General features: G+C 42.1%; 1 protein-coding gene across 1 annotated transcript; it reads left to right on the top strand.

The window, feature by feature from the left end:
* The first annotated feature begins 1,995 nt into the window (after window positions 1–1,995).
* On the top strand, window positions 1,996–23,196 carry LOC116376689 (uncharacterized). The gene is made up of 15 exons (XM_031838043.1): window positions 1,996–2,162; window positions 7,788–7,916; window positions 8,707–8,862; window positions 9,003–9,141; window positions 9,547–9,716; window positions 10,070–10,204; window positions 12,378–12,563; window positions 12,734–13,269; window positions 14,134–14,276; window positions 15,786–16,007; window positions 17,163–17,408; window positions 17,574–17,698; window positions 19,047–19,406; window positions 19,606–22,266; window positions 22,378–23,196. Exons 1-15 carry the CDS (start codon window positions 2,100–2,102, stop codon window positions 23,194–23,196), a joined length of 6,090 nt encoding a protein of 2,029 aa, XP_031693903.1. The 5' UTR covers window positions 1,996–2,099.
* The last annotated feature ends 1,686 nt before the right edge of the window (window positions 23,197–24,882 follow it).

The following is a 24,882-nucleotide window of genomic DNA, read 5'->3' as shown; positions in this document are numbered from 1 at the left end:
GCATTTTTTTTAAAGCGTTTTTTCTCACCGATGTACACACAATACCACATAATCACAAAGTGAAAACTTATTGAAAATTAAATACAAAAATATCTAATTTACATAAGTATTCACACCCCTGAGTCAATACATGTTATAATTAACTTTGGCAGCGATTACATTTGTGAATCTTTCTGGGTAAGTCTCTAAGAGCTTTTACATACCTGGATTGTACAATATTTACACATCATTCTTGAAAAGATTCTTCAAGCTTTATCAAGTTGGTTGTTGATTATTGTGAGACAGCCATTTTCAACTCTTACAATAGATTTGAACGCCGATATAAGTTAAACCTGTAACTAGACCACCCAGGAACATTCAATGTGGTCTTGGTAAGTCTGTTTTAGTTAATTGTCCTGCTGAAAGGTGAATCTGTCTCCCAGTGTCTGTTGGAAAGTAGACTTTTCCTTTAGTGTTTTGCTTGTGCTTAGCTCTATTCCGTTTATTTTTATTCCCCTAAAAAAACTCCCTAGTCCTTGCCGATGACAAGCATATCCATAACATGATGTAGCCACCACCATGCTTGAAAATATGAAGAGTGGTACTCAGGGATGTGTTGTATTGGATTTGCCCCCAAACATAACCTTTTGTATTCAAGACAAAGTTAATTTATTTGCAAAAATGTTGGCTATTTTACTTTAGTGCCTTATTGCAAACATGATGCATGTTTTGGAATATTCTAATTCTGTACAGGCTTTCATCTTTTTACTATGTAATTTAGGTTAGCATTGTGGAGTAACTCCAATGTTGTTGCTCCATCCTCAATTTTCTCCTATCACAGCCATTAAACTCTGTAACTGTTTTAAAGTCACCATCCTCCTCGTGGTGAAATCACTGAACGGGTTCCTTCCTTTCCGGCAACTGAGTTAGGAAGGATACCTGTGTCTTTGTTGTGACTGGGTGTATTGATGATTCACCATCCAAAGTGTAATTAATAACTTCACCTTGCTCAAAGGGATATTCAATGTCTGTTTTTTATATATTTCCCCATCTACTAATAGGTGCCCATCTTTGCGAGGTATTTGGAATCATCCCTGGTCTTTCTGGTTGAAATGCACTGTTCAACTGCGGGACCTTACAGATAAATGTATGTGTGAGGTACAGGGATGAGGTAGCCTTAAAATAATTATGTTGAACACACAGAGTTAATTCATGCAACTTATTATGTGACTTGTTAAACAAAACAGGCATGGTCATTGTATTTCCACACCTATTTCAAAATAATTACCCCCAAATAACTTTCCCTCTTAACATTATAAGCAGTCATACGTGCTTAGCAACCATACTTCCTCCAGTAATCAACTTTTTTTTCATATGGTACTAGGGTTTAAATAATTCCACACGCTGCAAATAACGCTCCACTAATTCACACTGGTTTTTACAATCAAGACAGGTATGGGTCCTAAATGGCAAACTGTTCCCTATATAGTGTACTACTTTTGACCAGGGTCCATCAAAACTAGAGCACTTTATAGGAAATAGGGTGCAATTTGGGACTGAGCCAAGCTGTAATTCACAGCTGGCTTATCAGACAAGCTGACGTTGATGACTCTGTTTTCCTTTGTTGATGTTTTATCAACTGAGAGTGATTCTGTGTCACAAAGTGCACCTTTCTTCCTATGTAGTGCACTACTTATGACCAGGGCCCATACGGCTCTGATCAAAAGTAATGCACTATATAGGGAATAAGGTGCCATCTGGGTCACAACCTAAGACAGGCAGAGTCAGTTTAACAGTGTTACTGCGACCGCCCTGGCTGGAAGGCACTATAAAGTATACCAGCCTGCCAGCTCCCTGTGTCAGCACCACACAGGAACACACCTTTCAAAAATATTCACCCAGAGGAAGAGAGGGGGAGAAGGGGTAAGCTACATGCTGTAGCTGTCCAGTGTCCCTGAGGAGAAAGTACATAAGACACCTCCCTCCCCTCATATTTAACACCCCCCTCATGAATTCTCAAGACTAAATTCTACATTCTGAGGGAGAGAGTAAGACTAAAGAGAGAGGGGGACTGTACTGTACATTAACTGTCTGTATGGTACAGACTCTATAACACTGTCATGGCTAGGGCTAGGGTCAGGCATGCAGGAGTCTGCCTGCTGCTTCTGCTGATTGTGGCACTGGTGAGTACCCCTGGCGCTTTATTGAAATATGATCATTGATATTGAAATGTCAATATAAAATGTTGAAGGAGAGCCTGTTATTGCAAGTAGATATTTTATGCTTCAGGTTAGGTAATTTGATTGCAATCTGCTGTCTTGTATTAGTCTTAATTAGGCATGAGCCTTATTAAATGTGCTTTATAAAAACACCTATTTGCTCTTGTGCCGCAAAGCTGGAAGCACAACTTTAAACACTGTTGATGCCTCTTTAGCAGGGTTCCCCAACTGGCGGCCCGTGGGTGGATTTATTTGGCCCCCCAATCTTAAAAATAAAAACTAAAGGAAACAATTTTTTTGTGACACAAAAGACTGAAAACATCAGGAAATCAGCTCCAAGTGATTTTAATTTAAGAAATCTGTTCCCAAGTATTCTCACACATAATAGAGAGACACATGATTGTAAACAAATGTAAGCAAGGTTTAAAAGTATTATGTTTTAGTCAAACATTATATCTGTTTTGGCCTTCTTGCGGTCAATTTGCAGTCTTGAAATAATTTGTAATTATGTTCCGGCCCCGTGACCATCCGCTCAAGAAAAAAATGGTCCCGTGGCTCAATGTAGTTGATGATCCCTGCTCTATAGCTGAAAGAAGTTAGTGTCAGAGAACATTCTCTTTTTCTAATTCCAAAGTTGCTTGTGCAACTATGTTGACAAACAAGTTATTGCAGAAGCCCATTCATTCCATGCAGACAAGCACAATGACCATCATTATGAGTGATTTATGCAGTGAAACAATATACTATGCATGATTCTTCAGTGTGGTTTCATTCTTCTAGTCAGTGCTGTGTGTTGTGAGTCAAAGAGGCTAAGTGGTATTTTACTTTGGTCTTTGTTGCATCTTGGTCTTTATTATTGCTTTAACCCAATAGCCATTAGCCATTGTAATCTTATAAGTGCTGTTTACACTGAGTGTACAAAACATTAGCAACACCTTCCTAATATTGAGTTGCACCCCCCTTTGCCCTCAGAACAGCCTCAATTTGTCGGGCATGGACTCCAATGTTTCGAAAGCGTTCCACAGGGATGCTGGCCCATGTTGACTCCAATGCTCCCCACAATTGTGTGGAGTTGGCTGGATGTCCTTTGGGTGGTGGACCATTCTTGATACACACAGGAAACTGTTGAGGGATAAAAACCCAGAAGCGTTGCAGTACTTGACACACTCAAACCGTTGCACCCTTCCATATCTCAATTGTCTCTAGGTTTAAACATCCTTCCTAAATTTGTCTCCTCCCCTTCATCTACACTGATTGAAGTGGATTGAACAGGTGACCTTGTCAGATAACCTGTTGTATAACAACATGGCCTGAGGGGTTCAGTGTATAGTCTGAGTACATAATGTACAAGTAAGTGGATGGTAGTTGCAAAGAAACAGCAGCTCGCTCTGTTGAAACATCAGTCTTTGCAGTAGGTACACAGTGTCTGCCTCCATAACACCCCAGGAAGGTATGGAACAGTGGTGACACCATAGAGATCCCATAGTTCAGGACTCTCTGCAGGTGTTCTATGTGAAATATAGCACATTACATATGGCTGACATAGCCAGTGAGACATCGGTAAGGGATCATAGCTCTCATCTGGATTCACCTGGCCAGTCTATGCCAAGGAAAGAGCAGGTGTTCCTAATGTTTTGTACACTCAGTGTATACAGGTAAAGGTTAAAAAAAATACATTAAAAAGCAAGAAAAAGCCCCATGGGCACAATTAAAATCATAACTTGTTCCAGGTGCCTCTCAACCGACCTTAACCCATTCCAGGAACAGCACAATACAAAACAGAGAGAGAGGGAGAAGCTGAAAAATGCAACCGCTCATTCACATACCTGTAAAGTACTTCCAACAGAGATACTTTTGTTTGACATGCAATGCAAATAATATAAGTCACTAAAAATCAACAGAACATGCACACACTTGTTGGGAAAGGGGGATACCTAGTCAGTTGCACAACTGAATGCATTCAAACGAAATGTGTCTTCCACATTTAACCCAACCCCTCTGAATCAGAGAGGTACGGGGGGCTGCCTTAATCAACCTCATTGGATCCTGGGGAGCAGTTGTTGGAGGTTAAATGCCTTGCTCAAGGGCAGAACAATTTACTGGGTCAGCGATTCAAACTAGCATCCTTCCAGTCACTGGCCCAATGCTCTTAACCACTAGGCTACCTGCCACCTCATTGCAACACCATGTACTGTTCATGTAGCCTTGTGCCTCAGGTTGAAAACATACAGTATGATTGTCATTTGCTTTCTACAAAATAAAAATGTAAAGGCAGGAAAAGACAGATCTATTTCCCTCAAGCAATAAACCTCTGTGCTCAACACTAACTTTCTCCCCAGCTAACAGGAGGTGTGGACGCTATAAGGGAAAAAAAAACAGGCCACAATCCAGGACATGCATTATGTACATGTTCAAACACAGCTTATAGGCTATAGGCTAGATACCATACACCAGGAATCATCAACTAGATTCAGCCGCTGGCAGATTTTTTTATTGAGAGGAAGGTCTGCAAATTGACTGCAAGGAGCCCAAACAGATATAATATTTCACAAAACATAATCCTTTCAAACCTTGCTTCCATTTGTATATGATCACATACATCTCTCTATTATGCGCGGGAATACTTTGATACAGATTTACAGTCCAACATTAAAAATATTAAAACAATTTGCTAAGAAAACTTAGGGGGGGGGGAAATAAAATCATCCAAGGGGCAATTTCAGCCCGCTGGCCGCCAGTTGGGGAACCCTGCCATGCAATCAAAAGGGGACCTTTGCGCTCAGAAGCTTGGCTGGTGCGTAAAACTCACAAATTTAGACAAACAAAATGTCTAATCGGTCCACGCTCAAAAAGATGTAACATAAAGCTTACTTCATATTTTTTTCACTACATCAGGTATAGCGTACACAGATGTTTAGGCATTGCAGACTTTTTCAGTGTGCAGGTACAAATCTTTTTAATTCAAAGCAGCATTTGTAGGGAACACAGGTGATCAACCGATGAGCAGCAGGTGCTTCTAATTAGGGTTACCACTCATCTGACAATCAGGGATGTGACTTCTCTGGTCTATCTATATACAAGGTTTTATACCTAGACACTGAAGAAGGCTGCAAAACTGAAATGTCTGTGTACACTATCCCTGATACAGTGAAAATAAAAAACTAAATTTAAAAAGAAAGTAAGCTTTATGAAATATCTTTTTGAGTGCGGACCTATCACATCTTTCGCATATGGTGTGATGGATGAGAGTATTTCTTTATCTGATCAGACAGAAAACAGACGCAACCCGTCTGTAGCCATAATCCGCCTTATTTCTGTGCCAACAGTCAGTCAGCCAGTCGGTGTCAGTCAGTCAGTGTCTCTCTCACTCACACACACACACATACACAGCTAGCAATGAGGAATTGGCTCAGGGGGGCCAGAACTGATTGAATTAGCCCGGAATCAGGTGTCGGACTTTGCACAAAATCAAAATGAATGACTGCCCAGAATTGGCCCAAGTACATCGGTCCGTTTCCATCTACCGGAATTTTATACTTACATTTTATACATACAAATTATATCCATCCACTGCGATGCAGTGTCTTAGACCTCCGCGCCACTTGGGAGGCTCCATCCACAAAGTGTTTAATGCTTATCAGTTGCCTTGCACAAAGTATTGAAATACTAAAATACTACTTAAAACAGGACTCTTAAAGAATTTAATTCAAATGTTAATTGTATTTTTTGACCACAGAAACAAAAATAAATAAATAATGAAATGTTAATTATATAAAGCAGCCTGTGCAATCATCTGCCAGAGAGTAGCCCCAATCGTCCAGAGCACCAAGTAATACTTTTGGGCCAGATAACTCACACTGGAATCGGCCCGAGCTCAATCCCCAAATCCAAGCCATAAGTAATACTGCTGAAGACGGCCTAGACTCGGGCCCCATGACAGCGGGCGAGTCTGACTATCAGCCGAGTGTCCCGACTCTCAGCTGGAATCGGCCCAGATCCACATTGCTAGCTGGGCTCTCTCTCACGTTCTCTTTGTCTATTTCTCTCCCTGTCTCTCTATTTCCCCCCTCTTGTTCTCTCCCTGTCTCTCTCTCTCCATTTCCCCCCTCTTGTTCTCTCCCTGTCTCTCTATTTCCCCCCTCTTGTTCTCTCCCTGTCTCTCTCTCTCTATTTCCCCCCTCTTGTTCTCTCCCTGTCTCTCTCTCTCTATTTCCCCCCTCTTGTTCTCTCCCTGTCTCTCTATCTCTATTTCCCCCCTCTTGTTCATAAAAAGTCCTCACTATGCAGTGTTTGGTATTAAAGTGTAGGTGATAGGCCTCCCAGGTGGCGCAGTGGTCTAGGGCACTGCACCGCAGTGCTAGCTGTGCCACCGGAGACTCTGGGTTCGCCCCCAGGCTCTGTCGCACCCGGCCGCGACTGGGAGGTCTGTGGGGCGATGCACAATTGGCCTAGCGTCGTCCGGGTTAGGGAGGGTTTGGCCGGTAGGGATATCCTTGTCTAATTGTGCTCTACTGACTCCTGTGGCGGGCCGGGCGCAGCCTCTGTCCAGAATGTCTGGGTCTATCACCACTTTAGGGCACCACTGTGGAGGGCTTGAGAATGTTCATAACAATGGCATGATGTGACGGAGGTGCAACCTATAAATAGAGTACTAGCTCAAAAGAACTGAGAGTTCCTGCACCTAAATGACACCCAAAATGAGTATCGACACCTACTGTATTTCAGTCCAAGTCAAGCACTAGCCTAAACATGCATACACCATCAGATGGAATTCATAGCAAGCAGTAGAGAGGGGGTGGGAAAAGAAAAGGATATATACAGTATTGACCATTATAATAATACATTTTATTTGGCCTTTCAGGACACTCAAGGACATCTTATATTTTATGTACAGCACTAGATTGTATTTCATGTAAGCCTATGTAATGAACTTGAATTATGCTTGATTATTTACTGGGGGGCTATAAAAGCAAATGTTTGTTTTTTTAAATACAAGGAGTTTATCACTTTCAAAATAATGGGCACGTTCTGACATGTGGCACTTCGCACTGATACCATGTGCAGTAAACAGTAGCTATCGCTGTGTTGACTAGGCTACACTGTGTAGGCTTCTCACCGTTAGCTAGCTAACTAAGACTCACTAGCCAACTTGGTAAGCAAAAAACAAGTAAATGGCCAAACAAAGCTCACTGTTCCATTTTTTCAAGAGATCGGGTATATAAGAGGGTGTTGGAGCATTTGCCAAGTTATTTGACGTCAGTGATTTTGCCATGAATGGCCTTCAGTCCCCTTTTATATCAATCACTGATTGCATTGATCTAATTGAGGGCCTTAAAGACAATGATCAGAACTACAACAGCGTTTTTATTCAACACTTTTAGAAATCATGAAACATGCTTCTCAACTTCTACTCGCAGGGACTACGTTATTTATAATAAGGGGGAGGCCTATATGGAGAAAATCAGAACTCTTATTATATATGAAAATAGGCAAATGCATGGAAACAATATTTATTTCCAGTCTAGTGTACACAGACATTAACTGTATAAGATTACCTGTAACTCTGAATGTGCTCTTTTGATATTCCAGGTTATCAGTGCTGACGCAGAAGCAGAGATGCGAAGAAAGAATCTCAGGAGACAGAAGAGAGAATGGATCCTGCCTCCTGTCAAAATCTACGAGAATACAAACTACACAAAAAGAGAGTACATTGCCAAGGTCTGCTAAACTAAGACACCAAGCAAAACATGACTAATCATAATGACTACTGAAATAAGCTGAAATCCGCATAAAGTGAAACTGCGCCACTGTTCGCACATTTCTTATTTTGTTTAGCTGTACTTGATTGAGCTTGCCTGGCTGGCACAATGGAATCAATGTAATAGTTCCAAAAGTGCAAACCCACCCCACCCGTCTGGCACCCCAGGCATGCTCAATAAAATAAGTATTTGAAAGAATACAACCACTATTTAAAACTCAGGTCTGTTCTGTGGATGGCATGAGAAACTAAACGCTTGGAGGAATGAAACCAGGGACAGGTTTCTAACACATGGTTGCCAGAATGGCATTGGCAGGCAAGGCTGATGAGCATAAGTCTGGGTATTATGTTCACTTGGTTCATGTGAGAAAAGGAGGCAGAGATTCAGGTTTACCAGCCTGTTTCATCTAGAGAGACATAGAAGTTGATTGTTGTGATGCTTATTTGGATGCAGTTGGGCATAATCCTTAATCGTGAGTCACTCCATCCTGGCAGAAGTGGTTTGAGTCCTATGGAATTTTAACACATGATAAACAACTATACTAACAACATAGATACATATAATTAGATGAAATACATTAGAAATGAGAAATAATTCATTTAGGCATGTAAAAAACATGTTTTTAAGACGTCAGGCCATAATAGAAATGTTTTAAATGTATGGATCAGAGGAACTCCACAAGTTATATTCAGGTGTGATTATCCCCTTGTCTCTGTTTCCTTATGTTTGAATGCCATTTGTTTGTTCAGATCCGCTCTGATAAGGACAAAGAGGCGAAGGTGGAGTATTACCTGGCAGGGAAGGGGGCTGACAAACCCCCCTTTTACCTTTTTATTGTCAACCCCGAGAATGGCTTTGTAAGAATCACTGACATCCTGGACCGGGAGAAATGCCCCATGTACAACGTGAGTCTCCTTGACGTTATGAAGTTGTCATCTATAAGAATTACATGGCATTTATGACTGCAGCTTATAAGGTGCTTGTTAATATGTAACTGAAACAATATAACCCATATATATATTATATTATTTCCCCCCTGTCCCAGTTGACTGGAGGGGCCAGGTACAGAAACGGGACCTTGGCGGAAGAAAATATTCCTCTGCAGATTCATGTCATTGATCTGAACGATAACTCACCTTACTTTGAGCTCCACTCTGGGTCCATCGCAGAGTCCAGCAAAGCAGGTACATGACATTTTTTTAATTGTCACATACACCTGATAAGTGCAGTGAAATGTGTTGTTTTACAGGGTCAGCCATAGTAGTACAGCACCCCTGGAGAAGATTATAGTTAAGTGCCTTGCTCAAGAGCACATTGACATATTTTACACCTTGTCGGTTCGGGTATTTGAACCAGCAACCTTTCAGTAACTAGCCCAACACTCAAACCGCTAGACTACCTGCCGCCAAATGCCCTCATATAAGACAGATACCCTATTCTCATTGGTGCTGCACAATCAGATTGGACATCATCCGATGTACCACACAGTGTTTAACAAATCCAGAAACACATAGAGGCTGCCTCTTGCCTTTGGAGTAACATGTCTCACAATGTCCTCTCCCATTGCCCCCTGCCCTGTGAAACATCAGGCACAGAAATCATGCAGATCATTGGGAAAGATGATGATCAGGAGGGGAGCATCAACTCTAAGATCCATTACAAGATCCTCAGCCAGAAACCAGCAGGGTCCGGAGCCATGTTCACCATCGATGAGAATACAGGGAAACTCTTCGTCAAGGATGCCACACTGGACAGAGAGGTGCACTTGATGAGGCCTTGACAGCCCTACAAACTGTCTGTATCAGAGGAGGCTGCTGAGGGGAGAACGGCTCATAATAATGGCCGGAACAGGGCAAATGGAATGGCATCTGGAAACCATGTGTTTGATACCATTCCACTGATGACACTCCAGTCATTACCACGAGCCCGTTCTCCCTAATTAAGGTGCCATAAACCTCCTGTGGTCTGTATGGTATTTTCAGACTATTTGGTAGCCAGAAGAGTCAAGTGTATACCAGGCAAGCTCAATCAAAAGCAGCTAAAATATTAACTGAACCAAGGTCTGATGTGAAATAGCAGTGTATGAAAGTCTCTTTGCTCTATCTTTTCTAGACTCACGATTTGTACACTATAATCGTCCAAGGGACAGATATGGGCGGGGCAGCTGGAGGCAACACGGGAACAGGAACTGTGGAAATAAAGGTCCTGGACATCAATGACAACATCCCCACACTGGAGAAGGGGCAGGTAAAAGATACAGCCTAGGTTTCAACCGTTTCAACCTGTTTTACATGCTGTGTTCCCCATGCCAGTGGGTCACAATCTGGGAATGATATTAATGATGAATAATAAATGTTTATAATACATTTCCTCATTTTACTGAGGTTATCCTTCAAATACATACAGTGCCTATAGAAAGTCTACACCCCCTTGAACTTCTAAAACTATTTTGTTGCGTTACAAAGTGGGAATAAAAAAAATAAAAACATGTTTTTGTCAACAATCTACACAAAATACATGTCAAAAAATAAATAAAACGAATATATTTTGATGACCTAAGTATTCACCACAATGAGTCAATACATGATAGAAACACCATTGGCAGCAATTACAGCTGTGAGTGTTCTTGGGTTAGTCTTATAAGAATGTTGTAACTTGTATTGTGCAATATGGTACATTTTCATGTCTTGCCATAGATTTTCAAGCAGATTTAAGTAAAAAATGTAACTTGGCCACTAAGGAACTTTCTCTGTCTTCTTGGTAAGCGATTCCCGTGTAGATTTGACTAGGTTATTGTTCTGCTGAAAGGTGAATTCCTCTCCCAGTGTCTGGTGTAAAGCAGACTAAAGTAGGCTTTCCTCTAGGATTTTGCCTGTGCTTAGCTCCATTCCGTTTCTTTTCATCCTGAAAAACTCTCCACATGTCAAGCATGCCCATACCATGATGCAGCCACCACCATGCTTGAAAATAAGGAGTGATATGTTGTGTTGGATTTTGCCCCAAACATAAGACTTTGCAATTTTTTATTATTACTTTAGTGCCTTGTTTTGGAATATTTGTATTTTGTACATTTGTATTCTTCTTTTCACTCTGTCATTTAGGTCATTATTATGGTCACTAAAATGTTGTTGATCCATCCTCAGTTTTCTCCCATCACAGCCATTGATCTCTGTAGCTGTTTTAAAATCACCAATGGCCTGACATCCCTAAGCAGTTTCCTTCCTGTCTTGCAGCTCAGTTTAGAGGGATGACTGCATCTTTGGTGTGTCTGCGTGGTTTAATAGATTATACACAGTATCATTATTAACTTGACCATGCTTAAAGATATATTCAATGTCTGATTTGTTATCGTTACCAATCACTGCCCTTCTTTATGAGGCTTTCGGAAATCTCCCTGGTCTTTGTAGTTGAATCTGTGCTTGAAATTTAATACTTGACTGAGGGACGTTACAGATGTTGTATGTATGAGGGGCAGATGAAGGGGTTGTCATTCAAAAATCATGTCAACCCCTATTATTTCACACAGAGTGAGTCCATGTAACTTATTATGTGATTTGTTAAGCCACATTTTTCAGTGGTGGAAAAAGTATCCAATTGTCATACTTGAGTAAAAGTATAGATACGTTACTAGAAAGTTACTCAAGTAAAAGTCAGCCAATAAAATACTACTTGAGTAAAAGTCTAAAAGTATTTGGTTTTAAATATACTTAAGTTTCAAAAGTAAATGGAATTGCTAAAATATACATAAGGATCAAATGTAAAAGTATAAATAATTACAAATTCCTTATATAATGCAGCAGATGGCACCATTTTCTTGTTTTAAAAATTGACGGACAGCCAGGGGCACACTAAAACACTCTGATATTATTTACAAAAGATGCATTTGTGTTAAGTGAGTCGGCCTGACCAGAGGCAGTAAAGTAGAGATACCCCCAAAAAACTACTTAAGTAGTACTTTCAAGAATTTTTACTTCAGTACTTTACACCACTGCAAATTTTACTTCTGAACTAATTTAGGCTTGCCTAAACAAAGGGGGTGAATACTTATGCAACGACTATATTTTAGTTATTAAATTTGTAAACATTTGTAGAATTTTATTTTCAGTTTGACATTACGGAGTATTTTGTTTAGATCAATAACAAAAAATTACAATTAAATATATCTCAATCCCACATTGTAACGCAACAAAATGTGAAAAAAGTTCAACGGGGTCTAGACTTTCTATAGGACTGTATCTGGCCGCCATTCTGCTAGCACAATCAGATGTCAAACTATAGCATGGCATTTATATTTGTACTGTACCATTGTAACGTGGGGGATTAAACAATAAAGGGACCTCAGCCTGTTACCTATGGCAGAAACATACTGTATAACATACTGTATATTTGTTGAGACTGATCCCTGCCATTGTTCTGTCAGTATGCAGGGAACGTTGACGAGAACATTGCTGATGTCATTGTGATGAGGATCAAAACAGTGGACAGAGATCTAGAACACACAGATAACTGGCGGGCCGTCTTTCACATCACCCAAGGCAACGAGGACGGACTCTTCTCCATCGAGACGGACCAAGACACCAACGAAGGCATTCTGAAGCTGATCAAGGTATGACTGGACTCTAAGACCTCACTCAATGTTGTTTGGACATTTTGCGCTTATGTTATCTGACTGTATTTTCACATATGGTTAGAGTTGTCAAACTCAGTTCTGTAGATGCCTATTGACGCAGTATGTCTAAGAGGTTAATATATTTTTTCCTCATCTCAAACCCACAGGCAGTAGATTTCGAGGAAGTCCAGAAATTAGAACTTGGAATAGTCATTGAGAACGTAGCTCCTTTTGTTGTAGGGAGTGCTGTAGCGATGGATGTGGATGTTTATGCTGGGGGGGGGGGAGGGCCGGGAGCTGGAACTGGAGATGGGGCTGGAGCTGGAGCTGGGGCAGGGGCTGGAGCAGGGGCTGGTGTTGAAGTAGGAGTGGATGTTGGGGGAGATGTGGGGGTGAATGCAGGGGTGGATATGAATGTAGATGCTGGAGCTGGGCCCGGGGTAGGTGTTGGGGCTGGGGTTAAACCAGGAGTTGGGCCTGGGGTTAAGCCTGATCCCAATGGGAAGCCAAAACCAAAGCCTAAAGGGGGGAAGAACTACCCGATTTCGATCGCAGTTAACAACATGCCGGAAGGTCCAGCATTTAAGCCCAGCACCAAACCTGTGTCTGTCTCTGAGGATCCCAACAAAATGCCGAAGGATGGAATGATCGGCTCGTACCCTGCTGTGGACGGAGATACAGGGGAGCCTGCTGAGGACGTCAGGTTAGTGGGCTGACCAAGGAAACGACCAGAAACGGGTAAAATTATCAGTCTGGTGATCAACAGTAATATAAAAGCTAAGATGCCAAAAACATAAGAGGGTGATTCCTCACCCAAAATTTTTTTTTTAAAGACCACGTTTTTGAGGATTTCCACTAAATGTAATCCTGAGTCCTTTGGAGGAAAGATTGTTGACATATATTTGACATTTGCATCTTAAAAAGCATAACTGAGAAATAATGAATGATGACATTTTGAGACATTTCGGCCTTACCCAGGCCTCTTTGAGACTCATGTTGTAGGTGTTACAAAGCTAAAGTTGGTGTAGTATTTTGATTTCAATTACACATTTCTTACATACATTTAAGAATATTAAAAAAATATAACATTTTGATTTGGCAAATGTTTCTCTACATTGTTTAACATAATACTCTACGGGCATATCAAAGTTCCATAGTGGGATCACTGTTAGTTTAACGTTATGGCCCATTTTATACAGAGAAATTGGAAAAGTAGGCAGTAGTAGTTTGGAAATTTGGAAATCAAATTACTACTACACAATTACAGAGCAAGCGGTAAAGTTTCATATGACACCAACTTTGGCTTTGTACAGATTAAACATGTCTTTTTACAAATATTCCAACTTCAATTAATTATTTACACTTTAAGATACAAATGTCAAATATCTGACTACAATCCTTTCTCCAAAGGACCATTAGCCTAAAATAATTTAGTGGCGAAAATCCAAAATAATGGTATTTTTTGTTCTTGTTTCATTAGGAATCGCCCAAGAGTTGACATATTCAGACTCTTAATGCGTCTGTAAGTTGTCTTCTTAATATTAATCCATATTCCTGCATTTTCCAGGTATGCCAAAGCCTATGACCCAGACAACTGGGTGACCATCGATGACAAGACAGCTGAGATAAGACTTATCAAGACGCCAGATCGAGAGTCTAAGTTCTTGGTGAATGGGACATACTTTGCCAAGATACTCGTCATTACCCAAGGTACTGTAAGATACTTTAGCATCTAGCTAAGGCTTAATACAGAAATGGACTAAAATATTGACTGTCATCTTCATTCTTCTTCATTCTTCTACATTAATATGAAGGTTAGCCTGTTAGAAATTAGCCTCAACTGTAACTGTCATAAATACTTCTCATAATTCAAAATGATCTTCTTGTCTTATGCGGTTGGCCCAGTTTCTAATCTAGTACAGCTGGGTGTGTTGCTCAACTCTCATCCTCCCTTAACAAGTTCTATGTTTATGAGAGCGGGTGGAAATATTTGCCAGAGATAATTCATCTTGGAAAAAGCACAGCAGAGACAGGTCCTTTTAAACAGCTTAACTATTCAGGGTGTAGGCTTATTGCTCAACTAAGGGAATCAAATGTGATGACAATGGAGAGATGCCTGTCAAAAACAACAGCATGAAGCAACACGTCTATCCATCAGAACTGAAAACTAATCAGAGTTTATCCAGAAAATAAAAATGGATAGATACAGTGCCTTCGTAAAGTATTCAGACCCCTTGACTTTTTCCACATTTTGTTACGTTTCAGCCTTATTCTAAAATGGATTAAATAAAAATTTAAAAAATGCTCAGCAATCTACTCACAATACCCGATAATGACAAAGCAAAGCAAACAGGTTTTTAGATTTTTTTTCCCTCAAATGTATTAAAAGAAAAATCAGAAATACCCTATTTACATAAGAAAATAGACCCTTTTCTATGAGACTCGAAATTGAGCTCAGGTGCATCTCGTTTCCATTGATCATCCTTGAGATGTTTCTAATTTGAGTCCACCTGTGGTATAGTCAATTGATTGGACATGATTTGGAAAGGCCTGTCTATATACGTTTCAACAGTAGACAGTGCATGTCAGAGCATAAACCAATCCATGAGGTCAAAGGAATTGTCCATAGTGTCGAGGCACAGCTCTGGGGAAGGGTACCAAAACATTTCTGCATGTATTGACTCAGGGGGTTCAATACTTATCTAATCAAGATACAGTAGAGTGTTTTATTGATCTTTTACAAATGTTAGAATTTTTCTCCTACTGACAGAGTATTTTATGTAGATTGTCGACAAAACATGACAATTAAATCCATTTGAATCCCCTTTGTAACAACAAAATGTGGAAAAAGTCAAGGGATGTGAATACTTTCTGAAGGCACTGTAAACTAAAATGAAGGTCCCAGAGCTACACAAAAGGTGATATCTAGAACCGTGCAGAATCCTTTCCACAGAGGGTTTAACATGGAACCCAAAAGCATTGTTCTTGGAACCAAAAGGGGCTCTCCTATAGGGACAGCCAAAGAACCCTTTTGGAAGCATTATTTTTAAGAGTGTATCAAGCCAAAGTACTGTCCCTGTGGTAACACTTCATTCAATGCTGAAAGGTACAGTATAATGCAATATGATCCAGTTACAATGCATTATAAGACTTGTCATTAGTATGCCTGAAACTGTGGTCTGTATGAGTTTGACTATGAAAACATAGATTGTTTTACAGATATGCCCTCTAAGACAGCCACGGGCACCATAGCCATCCAGGTCCAAGACTCCAACGACCACTGCCCCATGCTGACTACTACCTATGAGAGCGTGTGCTCGGGCAAACATACGGTCAACGCCACCGCGTTCGATGAGGATGTCTCGCCCAATGGAGCTCCGTTCACCTTCACCGTGGTGGCTGAGGGGACACGTGGCAAATGGGAAATAGAACACATCAATGGTAAGAACAGTACAGGAACATTTACAGTGCTTTCAGAACATATTCACACCCCTGGACTTTTACAGCCTAAATTTAAAATGGATTAAATTGCAATTTTTTAGTCACTGGCCTACACACAATATAGTACCCCATATGTTTTTCAAAATTTGTACAAATGAATTAAACATTTAAAGATGAAATGTAATTGAGTCAATAAGTACGCAACCAATTTGTTATGGCAAGCCTAAATAAGTTCAGGGGTAAAAATGTGTTTAATAAGTGACATAATAAATTGCATGGACTCACTCCATGACTTCAATCTGCTTGAAAATCTATGGCTGTTTATAAATAATAAATACAATTGTGCCGTCTGGTTGGCTTAAAATAAGGAATCAGTGTATTTTAGCAATTACATTTACTTTTGAAACTTAAGTATATTTCAAACCAAATACTTTTAGACTTTTACTCAAATAGTATTTTACTGGGGGACTTTCACTTTTACTTGAGTCATTTTCTAGTAAGGTAACTTTACTTTTACTCAAGTATGACAATTGAGTACTTTTTCCACCACTGTCAACAACCAATTTGACAGAGCTTGAAGAACTTTGAAAAGAACAATGGGCAAATATTGTGCAATCCAGGTGTACAAAGCTCTAAGAGACTTACCCAGAAACACTCACAGTGGTAATCGCTGCCAAAGGTGATTCTAACATGTATTGACTCAGGGGTGTGAATACTTATGTAAATGAGATATCTGTATTTCATTTAAATCCATTTAAAAAACATGTTTTCACTTTGTCGATATAGGGTATTGTGTGTAGATTGGTGGAAAAAAATATTTTATCCATTTTGAATTCAGGCTGTAACAACAAAATGTGGAATAAGTCAAGGGTATGAATACTTTCTGAAGGCACTGTCCATTGTCTAACTGTTTCTCACCAGGAAGAGGAACTAGACAAATATATTTCTGCCCCCTTAACTGCTTGCAATAGCACTCAAACCCCTCACACCAAAAATTATATTAAAACAAATGACATAAAAGTAAGAGCTTACCAACATAAATTAAGTTAATATGCACTGTAATGATGCAGTCAAACATTTCATCCATATTCATGGAGATTCATAGTATCTCTCTCTGTTTCTCTCTCTCTCTCCCTACATCCCTCCGTATCCTAGGCACGACGGCTGTCTTGCGATCTACTGAGGCATTATGGCCGGGTGAGTATGAGGTGAGCGTGGCGGTAGCAGACGAGCAGGGCCTGTCCTGCCCAGAGCCACAGGTGTTCAAGGTGGAGGTATGTACCTGTTTGGAGGGGGAAGACTGTGGCTCCAGGACTATCAGTTTACGCCAAAAGACCACCGACGCCATAATTGGTACCCCTGCCATCGGACTGCTCATCTTAGCCAGCTGTGTTCTGCTACGTGAGTTGGGCTATGCTAAAGACACTCATATTTCACACACACACTAACAAAGTCATGCCTCACAAGTTTATTAGGAATACACATCAGTTCATATAGACACAACACGTGCGCACACACACGTTCATACTCACCCTGAAGTGTGTCTCCTTGTCTCTGTGTTTGCAGTGGTACCTCTGATACTGCTGTTCTGTCAGTGTAGAGGAGCCTTCGCTGACCAGTTCACTGACCTGCCGTTCGATGCCAAGGAATACCTCATATCCTACCACACTGAGGGAAAGGGAGAGGATAAGGTGATGCTTTCTTCAAGTTCCCATATTGATATTGTAACTATGTTGTCAGTTTGTCAGTTATGAGATGTATAGCTTATTATATGTAAAATATTCACAATTACAAACATCAACATACTGTATGTGACATACATATTCAATGCTTTTACGTAAATACACTATATGGCCACTATATACACTGCTCGTCGAACATCTCATTCCAAAATCATGTGCATTAATATGGAGTTGGTCCCCCCTTGCTGCCATAACAGCTTCCACTATTCCAGGAAGGCTTTCCACTAGATGTTGGAACATTGCTGAGGGGACTTGCTCCCATTCAGCCACAAGCATTAGTGAGGTCGGGCACTGATGTTGGGCGATTAGACCTGGCTTGCAGTCAGTGTTCTAATTCATCCCAAAGGTGTTCGATGGAGTTTAGGTCCAGGCTCTGTGCAGGCAAGTCAAGTTCTTCCACACCGATCTTGACAAACCATTTCTGTAAGGACCTCGCTTTGTGAACAGGGGCATTGTCATGCTGAACAGGAAAGGGCCTTCCCCAAACTGTTGCCACAAAGTTGGAAGCAAGGAATTGTCTAGAATGTACAGTAATTGTATGCTGTAGCATTACGATTTCCCTTCACTGGAACTAAGGGGCCAACCCCGAACCAAGGAAACAGCCCCAAATTATTCCTCCTCCACCAAACTTTACCATTAGCACGTTCTCCTGACATCCACCAAACCCAGATTCATCCGTCGGACTGCCAGACGGTGAAGTGTGATTCATCACTCCAGAGAGCGCGTTTCCACTGCTCCAGAGTCCAATGGCTGCAAACTTTACACCACTCCAGCCGACACTTGGCATTGCGCATGGTGATTTTAAGCTCCCAACAAACAGTTATTGTGCTGACGTTGCTTCCAGAGGCAGTTTGGAACTCAGTGTCAAAAATGTTTTTACACGCTATGCACTTCAACACTCAGCGGTCCTGTTCTGTGAGCTTGTGTGGTCTACCACTTCGCGTTTAAGCCATTGTTGTTCCTAGACGTTTCCACTTCACAATAACAGCCTTTACAACTCTAGCAGGGCAGAAATATGATGAACTGAGGTGGCATCCTATGCTGAGCTCTTCAGTACAGGCTTTTCTACTGCCAATTATTGTCTATGGAGATTGCATGGTTGTGTGCTTGATTTTATACACCTGTCAGCAACGGGTGTGGCTGAAATAGCCAAATCCAGTAATTTGAAGGAATGTCCACAAACTTTTATTGTATGTAAAATAGGTAATTTTAAGATTGTGTTGCATTCCTATGGTTATTTGACATGTATCAACATGTCGGTTTGATTGTCTATTTGTTTTTTTGTTTTGTTGTGTAGGAGGTGCCCCTACTCAGTATTCCTACAACCGTAACTGATGGAAGGGCTGCACTAGGAACAGGATCAATTCGGCCAGCAAACATCGCCACAAAATCCTCACGTAATACTTCAAACAATATACGTCAGAGCAGTGGGGTCTCCAGTGAGGACATGCATACACTGCGTCGGGAGCAGAGCCACATGGGTATGGAGATGGACTACACCTATGGACTCCAGAATGGTGGAGGCTTTGAGGCTAGTATGGGGCTGGGAAGCAGCACCATGCATTCCAGATACGCCACACACACCTCACATGTCAAACAAGACATCTATGAGGACATGGCACTCCCATGTACTTTCCTGGATGGCTACTACTCACAGGTAAATGGTTGAACATCTTTGTTATGAGGGAAAATACTGTATTTCAATAATGCAGAAACTGTTGAAAATGTCTTATGACCACATTTGATTTAGGTCCCCAACATATACAACATTAGGTCTCGAGCATGTACAATCTCATTTCTGATCACAAAAAAGGCACACGGTATGTCAAATGAGTCTATCTTATCCCCTCATGCAGAAAGTGACATGTGCATCTCAGAACCCTCCACTGAAAGACAGTAAGTTGGTGTATGACTACGAGGGCCAGGGCTCTCCTGTCGGCTCGGTGGGATGCTGTAGCCTCCTGGAATCTGACAACGACCTCCAGTTCCTCAATGACCTGGGGCCAAAGTTCAAGACCCTGGCTGACATCTGCTCTCCTCCAAAACTTCAACCCAAACCTCAACCCAAACCTAGAATGGTGGAGCGCATCTTCGAGCCAAAACACCCCGAAATCAAAAGAGAGAGCATCGTCACCGCCAGCAATGTCAACATCACCAAATCTTCCATTAGAAATGTCAATATCAACCAATCGTCCACCAGCACCAGCAGAGTCAATATCTCCCAAACACCTCCCACCAGTCCCCCTGCCACTGGGGTTAGTAACTTCTCTAACAGTCAGTCCGCCACTTTCCCACCGCCCCCTACGCAGACGATTCTGCTGCAGCAACAGCCTATGTACTACACCACCATGCAGCCCGTGGTGCAGCCCCTGATGCAACCCATACAGTATGTACTGACTGATGGCGGCTCTACCACCAACCTAAAGCGTATGGTAGTGCTCAACGGGCCCCCTGTGTCTGGAAGCATGGGAAGTCTGGGAGGCCTTGTCATCCAAGGCAACAGGGTCATATCAGAGACCTCCACTAGCCCCATCAGTCCCAGTACCCCAGGAAGCCCCACCATGCTGGGGCTGGGTAGTCCCAGAAGCCCTGGGTGGATCCAAGGCTCCCTACCCAGGGGTGGCCTGGGTGGTCTGTCTGTAGTGGGGCACAGCCCTGATGGTAACTATGTTTACATGGAAAGGCAGGTTAATGTAAGTGGAGAGCCACAGGTGGGGTCTGGGGTCCCAGGTGTACCTTCTCAGGGCAGTTTGCCCAGGGGTGCATTCCTGTTGAAGGAGGCTGCTCCCCCTCAGGGGGTTTTAGGCCTGGCAGCCCAGGGTGTGGGTGGGGGTGGTGGAGGTGTGTATGGCATTATGCCAGGACACACCTTTACAAGGGTGAGGCAGGTTGGGGGTGGGCCTATTGGGGTTGGGCCGGCTGGAATGGGGCCAGGGGGGATAGGGCATATAGTTATAGGATCGCAGGGACACCCAATGTGGGTGCCACTGAGCCCCCCAGGGGGTAGCCGTGGACAGATGGAGGGGGCAGCGCCAACAGGTGATTCTCAACCAACTCCGGTTACTGTTGAAATACCAGAGTCCAGAGTGGCAGAGATTGAGAGGAAACTGGTGTTTGAGGGCCATAGTGAACCAGGTGAGCAAATAGAGGAGGAGGAAGAGGAAGGGGAGGAAGAGGAGGAGGAAGAAGAGGAAATGCAGGAGGAAGAGAATGAGGAGGAGGAAGAGGAGCCTTTAGAACAGACAAAAGAAACAGCTGTGACTGAGGAAGAACCCGTAACTTTAGCTTTGGCCTCAGAGCCATCAACAGAACAGGTTGAGCCATCTGAGTCACTGGAACACAAACTAACATACCAATCCATTGAGTCAAGCCATCCAACAGATGAAGATGCATCAACTCAATTAAATGAAGTCTCTCGAGCTCTCGATGAAGAAGGCCTAGTTGACTCTGAGGACCAGCTGTCTGATGAGGATGTGTCCATGGTAGTCGAGGCCTCCTCAGAAGAAGCATCCATGTCCGAATCAGACATTATAGATTTAGTTGGTACAGATCAGCCAACTGAGGATGAAGACTCTATAGATCTAGTTGGTACAGATCAGTCAGCCGAGGAAGAAGACATTATAGATCTAGTTGGTACAGATCAGCCAGTCAAGGAAGAAGACATTATAGATCTAGTTGGTACAGATCAGCCAGTAGAGGAAGAAAACAATATAGATCTAGTTGGTACAGATCAGCCAGCCAAGGAAGAAGACATTATAGATCTAGTTGGTACAGATCAGCCAGCCAAGGAAGAAGACATTATAGATCTAGTTGGTACAGATCAGCCAGTAGAGGAAGAAGACATTATAGATCTAGTTGGTACAGATCAGCGAACCGAGGAAGAATTAGTAGAACTGACTCTGGAAGAGGAAGTGGTTTCAGAATGGCAGGAATTTCAGCTAACGGTGGATCCAGTCACTAACGGTCAACTAGAGAAGGGTATTACTGAGACAGAAGAGATGATGGTATCAGAAGCACAGCAAGACCCGGTCACAGTTGATGACATCACTGATAGCCAAGAGGAGGGTACAGCTGAGGAGGAAATTATGTCACAGCTTCAGTTAGATGAGCTTACAGTATATAGCCTAACAGATAACCAGGAAGAGGAGGGGAAGGCACCTGAAGAAGTTTGCTTAAAATCAGAATTGCTCATAGCGGCTTACAGTGCACTTGATGGCCAAGAAGAAGAGGGTAGTCCTGAGGAGGAATTGATGTCAGAGTTGCGGCAGAATCAGCCAATATCACATAGCGACACTGATGTCCAGGAGGAGGGAAGTCAGGGAGATGAAGAGGCAGCGCTGAATGCTCAGATAGGAGAGGTGAAGGGAGAGATGGAGGAAGAAGTGGAGGAAGAGATGGAGGGAGAAGAGGAGGAAAAGGTGGAGATGGAGGAAGAGCTAGAGAGAGAGCTAGAGGGAGAGCTGGAGTCTTCCCAGGTGACAGAGGAGGTGGAGGAGGGAGAGGTGGAGTCTTCCCAGGTGACAGAGGAGGAGGTGGAGGGAGAGGTGGAGGAAGAGATGGAGGGAGGGGTGGAAGAGCTGGAGGGAGAGTCTTCCCAGGTGACAGAGGAGGATACTTCTGTGGTACAGAGTGAAGCATTTGATGAATCAGCACCAGAACAGGAGTACACAGAGGTAGATCAGGACATAGAGACATCAGAAGAGACTGAAACACTAGACTCAGAGAACATAGAGGACATACGAAGCCGGTATACTACAGGCCTGATGCCAATGTCAGGTGATGGAATGATAGACGAGGGCACTGTTGTTAGGGAGAGCCAAGTTTCTGTTGATCAAGATTTATCTGGAGGCGCAGACTTAGTGACTGTGGAGGGTGAGGTGGAGTCTGTTGAACTAGTAGCAGAAGAAGCTGTTTGTTCAGCCCTAAAGGCTACAGGTGATGTAGAGGAATCTGAAGAGGATGACGAGGTGGGAGAGAGTCTGGTCACCTCTCGCCAAATCGCTGAAGTCAAAACACTAAGAGAAGAAGTAGACGATAGTGAGAATGTTGTAGGAGAGGAGATGGAGTCTGTTGTTGAGACAGTTGAGGAAGTAGAGGCTAGTGCTGACCAACAGACAGAGTCCACAGTAGCTACAGAAGAGATTGAGTCCCCTAGCGAAGAATTGGCCGAGGACCTAGAGGTGACCTCTTCAACACCAGAGGCTACAGGTGAGGTTGCTGTTGAGGCAGGTGAGGCTATAAATGCAGTGGCAGGTGCAGCAGTGGATGATATAGTAGTGGAGGCTGCGGGTGAGACATCAGGTGAGGCCGCAGGGGCAGCTGGTGGGTCAGAACAGGCCCCAAAGACATTGGCTTCATCTTTCCGTAGCAAATTCAGGATGGGCTCCAAGAAAGAATCTACTCCCAAGAGTCCAAAGAGTCCCACAGCAAAGTGCAAACAACAGTGAGAGCTCTTTGCACTCAGCCATAATGCAGAGAATGTTTTTGTATATATCTGACTTTCTGTTTATAGGTTTTTGTTCACTGGTTTTGCTTCACAGGTTTATGTTTGTCAGTCATTGTTTTCTCAATCATAGATGATCTTTTATGTAAAGCAGTATGTTGGGTCTTTCAGCTTTTGTGGTTCTGGTCAAAAGTAGTGCACTGTGGCGCAGCGGTCTAAGGCACTGCATCTCAGTGCAAGAGGCAGTCCCTGGTTCGAATCAAGGCTTTATCACATCCGGCTGTGATTGGGAGTCCCATAGGGCAGCACACAATTGGCCAGCGTCGTCTGGGTTTGGCCGAGGTAGGCCGTCATTGTAAATCTGAATTTGTTCTTAACTGACATGCCTAGTTAAATAAAGGTTAAATAAAAAACATAGGGAGACACTGTGGTCTGTGGTTCTCATAGGTGTCATATCATATCAGTTGTGATTCCCCTTGGGGAACTGAGAAAATAACAATTAAAACAAACACGCAGAAACCTGCAGAGCGAATTCACACATTCACCACAAAACTCTCTAACCACAAGTCAGGAAAACAGCACACCCATCTATTCCCACAGACTGTCACGTTTTATATGCAAATACTCTGATCAACTCTTTTCCATACCTTTTAACACCTTTATACATCACACCGTTTCTGTTCCTCCATAGTTTTCCACTCCTGTTCTAATAGCCCCTCTGATGGTTATGACAGGGCATGGCAGGTTGAAGAAGTCAAATGGATTTATTGTCAATGTTCTGCAGAGTAATGAACAGGCAATTACTGCTTTATGAACCAACCTTCAGAATTTGGCAAATGTGAAATATAGATCAGTTTTTTTCTGTTTGTAGGTTTTTGTTAATTGGTTTTGCATCACAGCTTTATGTTTGTCAGTCATTGGTTTCTCAATAATGGTTGACCTTTTATGTAAAGCAGTATGTTTGGTCTTTCGGTTTTTGTGGTATGTGGTCTTATTTCAGCCTTTACTACAAAGTCAATGGGGTGTTCAAACAGAAACGACTTAAACATCATTATTGTAAATCACAAGACAGAGTGGGGTATGTTTAGATAAGACTGCGTTTGTATGGGGGAAAATAAATGTGAAAAATAATACTTGTAATGTACAATTTATCCTGCATCATCATATACTATATCACTGGGAATCACTACACAGACACCATTGTTTTTGTTAACAATGATGGAATGCCAACGATGGTTTGATGTTTGAAACTTCTGACGTTGAATGTTGTTTCCTTTTTTTAACAAATATAATAAATGAAATAAATTGTCTGAACACATTAAATAAATGTTTTGGTGATTTTTATTTATTTATTAGTGCGTATTAATCTCTTTACAGCCAGTGGTTTCTCTCAGTTGTCAGTTCTAGCTCAATAAACTGCTGAGTGTGTGCATATGTTCCAAATGGCACCCTATTCCCTTTGTGGTGCACTACTTTTGAAAAGTAGTTCACTATATAGGGAATAGGGTGCCGTTTGAGACAAAATACCTGTGGTCTGTGGTTTTCATAGGTGTCATAAACAATCTATATTTTGATTCCCCTCAGGGCAGTGAGAAGAGAAGCAGTAAAACAAACACAAAGAGACCTGCAGGGTGTCTTCACACACCACAAAACTCTCCAACCACGGGCCAACAGATACACTTCTCAACAG

This window comes from Oncorhynchus kisutch, linkage group LG13 (genome assembly GCF_002021735.2).
Source record: "Oncorhynchus kisutch isolate 150728-3 linkage group LG13, Okis_V2, whole genome shotgun sequence".
In the NCBI taxonomy this organism is placed as follows: Eukaryota; Metazoa; Chordata; class Actinopteri; order Salmoniformes; family Salmonidae; genus Oncorhynchus; species Oncorhynchus kisutch.
The sequence above is the reverse complement of the archived record's forward strand: the minus strand, read 5'-3'. Positions and strand labels throughout refer to the sequence as shown.